This window comes from Carlito syrichta, unplaced genomic scaffold (assembly GCF_000164805.1).
Source record: "Carlito syrichta isolate Samal-C Ts95f unplaced genomic scaffold, Tarsius_syrichta-2.0.1 Scaffold304505, whole genome shotgun sequence".
Taxonomy (NCBI): domain Eukaryota; kingdom Metazoa; phylum Chordata; class Mammalia; order Primates; family Tarsiidae; genus Carlito; species Carlito syrichta.
Genome location: NW_007248601.1, coordinates 130,690 through 135,809, shown reverse-complemented (window position 1 = coordinate 135,809; position 5,120 = coordinate 130,690). Strand labels below are relative to the sequence as shown.

The 5,120-nt window shown below is 54.7% G+C and overlaps 1 protein-coding gene across 1 annotated transcript in view; it reads right to left on the bottom strand.

Annotated features, from left to right (window-relative positions):
* Positions 1–4,656, bottom strand: part of FADD (Fas associated via death domain) — a 7,873-nt gene extending 3,217 nt beyond the window's left edge. Inside the window, exon 1 of the mRNA XM_008060057.1 lies at positions 4,543–4,656. Within this exon, the coding sequence (XP_008058248.1) occupies positions 4,543–4,656 (114 nt within the window). The remainder of the gene's footprint in view (positions 1–4,542) is intronic.
* Between the last annotated feature and the right edge of the window lie 464 nt (positions 4,657–5,120).

Below are 5,120 nucleotides of genomic sequence, written 5' to 3'. Positions count from 1 at the left end.
CGGGGCGGGGCCGGGGCGGGGCCTGGAGGGCGGGAGCCAGCTCTCTGCGGCACCTGCCCCTCCTGGAGCACGTTGCATCACATATGTTAATAGCATGTCATTTATACATGAACATTTACAAACGATAGTAGGAAGTGTGTTCGTCAGTGTCCCGGGGTCATATTTGTGTGTATAGAAGAAGCTACTAAGAGGTTTACTTTGGCTTTTATTTGATTTTGTTTATGAGTCAGGGGTCTCACTGTGTCGCCCAGGCTGGAGTGCAGGGGTACGCTCGTGGCCTCCGCAGCCTCGACCCGCTGGGCTCTGGCGATCCTTCCGCCTCAGCCTTCCAAGTAGCCGGAACTACAGGTGCGCGCCACCACGCCCGGCTAGTTTTATTTATTTATTGTAGAAGCGAAGTTTTGCCATGGTACCCAGGCTGGTCTCGAACCTCGCCTCGGCCTTCCAAAGTGCTGGGATGACTGGCCAAGATTTTCTCTTATTTTGTGAGCTGCCATTTTACTCTGCTGATGGTCTCCTGTGATGCACAAAAATGCTTACTCTTTTTTTTTTTTTTTTTGAGTTGGAGTCTCACTCTGTCACCCAGACTAGAGTGCAGTGGCATGCTTCCGGCGACCGCAGCCTCGACCTGCTGGCTCAGGTGATCCCTCCGCCTCAGCCTTCCAAGTAACCGGAACTACAGGCTCGTGCTACCACACCTGGCTAGTTGTTTTTTTTTTTTAATTTGTTGTAGAGACTAAGTCTCACCAAGTTGCCCGGGTGGGTCTCGAACCCGCAGGCTCAGGCAGTCCACTCGCCTCAGCCCCCAAAGTGCTGGGATGACAGGCTGAGCCACCGAGCCCGGCCAGAAATGCTTACTTTTGAAGTCCCGTTTATGCCTTTTTAAGTTTGTGTCTTAGAAACAGAAAGAAAGAAAACCATCGTGTGCTGCTTTCATGGAAGCAAATTCATCTCTTCTGTGTAAGGATGCGGATCAGAATTCCTGTGTTCATTCCTCCCCCCATTGCCTCTGCATCTCCCGTGTTTTCCTCTTTTTTTGGTTTGCTTTGATCTGTCTCATTCACACTGAAGGAATTCCTCAAGTCTGTGGGAATCCATGACTCCTTGGGGGTGGTTATTTTTTTCCCAAAGAGTGATTTCATCGTGAGGGGAGAGGTATGTGGTAGACAGAGTAACCCCATTAAGATGTTGGCTGTGCTTGATGGCTCAGCCTGTCATCCCAGCACTTTGGGAGGCCGAGGTGAGTGGATTGCCTGAGCCCACAGGTTCGAGATCAGCCCGGGCAATTTGGTGAGACCTTGTTTCTACAATAAATCAAAAATTAGCCGGGTGTGGTAGCACACGCCTGTAGTTCCTGCTACTTGGAAGACTGAGGGAAAAGGATCGCCGGAGCCCAGCAGGTCAAGGCTATGGTGGCCGTGAGTGTGCCACTGCGCTCCAGCCTGAGTGAGGGAGTGAGACTCCAACTCAAAAACAAAAAGCAAAATAACCCAGATGTCCACATCCAGCCGAACTTGGTGGCTCAAGTCTGTCATCCCAGCACCTTGGGAGGCCGAGGTGAGGGGATTGCCTGAGCCCACGGGTTTGAGAACAGCCTGGGCAACTTGGCGAGACCTCGTCTCTACAATTAAAAAAAAAAAATTAGCCGAGTGTGGTAGCGCATGCCTGTAGTTCTGGCTACTTGGAAGGCTGAACCGAAAGGATCACCTGAGCCCATCAGGTCAAAGCTTCGGTGGCTGTGAGCAGGCTGCTGCGCTCCAGCCTGGGCAATGGAGTGAGACTCCAACTCAGAAAGTAAAAATAAAAAACGACGTCCATCCTAATCCCCAGACCCACGACAATTCCCAGACCTGTCACTGTGTTCATTTACATGGCAAAAGACACTTTTACAGGCTGAGCTCATGCCTTTAATCACAGCACTTTGGAAGGCTGAGGCGGGAGGATTGCTTGAGCCCAGGAGTTGGAGACCAACCTGGATCACACAGCAAGACCTTGTTTCTACAAAAAATAAACCAATTAGCTGGGCATGGCAGTGTGTGCCTATACTCCCAGCCACTCAGGAGGCTGAGGCGGGAGGATCGCTTGAGTCCTGGAGTTCAAGAGTAGCCTGGGCAACATAGGAGACTTTGTTTCTACAAAAAATTAAAATAAAAAAAATATGAGCTGGGTGTGGTGGCGAAGGCCTGTCGTCCCAGCTGCTCAGGAGACTGAGGCAAAAAAGCCTCAGGAGATCAAGGCTGTGATGAGCCATGATCATGCCGCTGCGCTCCAGCCTGGACAACACAGTGAGACCCCAACTAAAACAACAACAAAAAACCACTATAGATGAGCGAACTCCCAAGCACCTTGAGGTGGGAGGTTGTCTTTGTCCATCCACTCTAACCAAGACCTCATCCAAGAAGAACAAAGGGCTGGCAAAGCAAAGGCCCTGCCCGCCCTGCCCCCTTGAAGACAGGACAGGGCCACATCCCAGGCGGGAGAGGCCTGGTGGACCCTCCCCTGGAGATTCCAGAGGGCACCAGCCCTGCCGACAAGCCGGTTTTAGCCCAGCGAGGCCCGTGTCAGACATCCGGCCGACGGTTTTGCAGGATAATGCGTCTGTGTTGTCTGAACCACTGAGCTTGTGGTCGTCTGCCGCTGTGGCCAGCAGACACCCAAGGCAGGTGCAGGCCAGCCAGGTGTCTGCCTTCCCCGATTGCAGCTTCCAAGGTGGCCAGCAGAGGGCAGCAGCCACCAGCCCCCAAACCAGGAGGAAGAATTCGGCCCCAGAAGTCATGGGGGGAGGGGGAGTCGGGGGTTGGGTTAGTGGCTGCAGTGGGTGAAGAGGACCCTCTGGAAGGGGGCGTGAGGGGACACCGCTGAGAAGCAGTGACATTCCGTGGCTGAGTCCTGGCTACAGGGGCGTGTGTTCCTGGTGGAAGTTGACGGCCTGTACCCTCGTGCTCTGTGCAGATTTCTGAATGTGGGGGGGGGGGAGGGGAGGGGAAGGAGAGATGCGGAGGTGCGGGGGGGTCGTCTGCAGGTTGCCAAGCCTTTTCCCGTGGCTGCGTCCAGGAAGGCTCCTGGTGTGAGCGGCAGATGCTGCCCCGTCGGAGGAAGCCCGGCCGGAATGCCTGTGCCAGCCCCATGCCAGTGTTTCCAGGTGGCAGCTGTCTTTGTGGCACGTGCTCTTGTGCCCAGGCTGTGGGAGGGAGCTGGGGGGGCGCTTGCTGTGGGTCGGTCTTTCAGCGGGAAGCCATTGAGCTGACCTTCCACCACCCATGACTTCCTCACAAACAGCCCTGATTGCTGGACCCTGAGGTCCACTCAGATCAGAGGTGGAAAGGCCCAGTTGTCGGTCGGCCATCCGTCCACCCCTCCGTCATCTGCTTATCCATGCGTCCATCCACTCATTCATCTGTCTATTCACTGATCTATCCGTCTCCATCTATCCACCCACCCACCTATTCATCCATCCACCCATCCCTCTCTCCATCCATCTATTCATCCACCCATCCACCTATCCATCTATCAATCTGTCATCCATCCATCCATCGTTCATCCGTCCATCCACCCATCCCTCTCTCCATCCATCCACCCATCCATCCACCCATCCACCCACCCATCCATCCCTCTCTCCATCCATCCATTCATCCACCCATCCACCCACCCATCCATCCCTCTCTCCATCCATCCATTCATCCACCCATCCACCTATCCATCTATCAATCTGTCATCCATCCATCCTTCATCCATCCCTCCACCCGTCCATCTATCCGTCTATCCATCCATCATCCGTCCATCCACCCATCCCTCTCTCCATCTATCCAACCATTCATCCACCCATCCATCTATCCACCTACCCATCCACCATCCATCCACCCATCCACCCATCCATCTATCCATCCATCATTCATCCATCAATTCACCCATCCATCATCCATCCAGCCACCCATCCACCTATCCATCTATCAATCTGTCATCCATCCATCCATCGTTCATCCATCCGTCCACCCATCCATCTATCCATCCATTCATCCATCCACCCATCCCTCTCTCCATCTATCCAACCATTCATCCACCCATCCATCCACCCATCTATCTATCCACCCACCCATCCACCCACCCATCCACCTATCCATCCATCTATCCATCCATCAACCATCCATCCACCCATCCACCCATCCATCTATCCATCCATCATTCATCCATCAATTCACCCATCCATCCATCCATCCATCCACCCATCAACCATCCATCCATCCATCCTCCCATCCATCTCTCCATCTGTCCATCCATCCATCATCCACCCATCCATCGTCCATCCATCCATTCACTGATCTATTCATCTCCATCTCTCCACCCGTCTGTCTAACGCATCCATCTATACACGTATCCATCTGTCCGTCATCCATTCATCCGTTCTTCCACACATCCGTCCACTCACCCACTCATCCATCCCCCATCCACTTATCCACCTATTCCTCACTGGCTTGCTCATTCATTCAGCACTCCCTGGTGCCTCTCCTGTGCCTGGCACTGTGCCCAGGGCCCCCTCCTCACCTGCCTCCTGGCAAGCGGCAGCACCTCCCTTCTTTGCTGTGGCTCTTCCAGGAAACGGACAGGCCAGCAGTGGTGCTTGCTGCTTGAGGACACGTCAGCTGTGACGGGGGTCATGTTAGGGGCCCACGAATGGCTCCTGGTGCCCCGAGATGAATGTGTGCATGTGGGAATTGGGGATGTGGGTGCCCTGAGTCCAGCCCTGGGGTGGGGGCGGCCCTGCTCCAGCCACCGACTGGGCCGAGCTCTGCCCCGGGGAATCCCACAGCTGGTTCTAGATCTGAGGACGGGGACCTTGACCGGAGACTTGTCCAGAAAGGTTGGCGAGTGCAGGAGACCCAGCCTCAGCGGCCGCATAGCCAGCAGGTAGGCACTTTGGGAGGGTGGGGAGTGGGGACCTGGAGTACACGGGCCATCTGCGGAGGAGCAGACCCTGAGCTACCACTGAGTGTGAGCATGTGACTGGTGAACATGGCATTGTGCATGACGGGTGACTTCTCAAAAGAACGTGCTGGGCTCGTTGGCTCAGCCTGCCATCCCAGCACTTTGGGAGGCCGAGGCGAGTGGATGGCCTGAGCCCA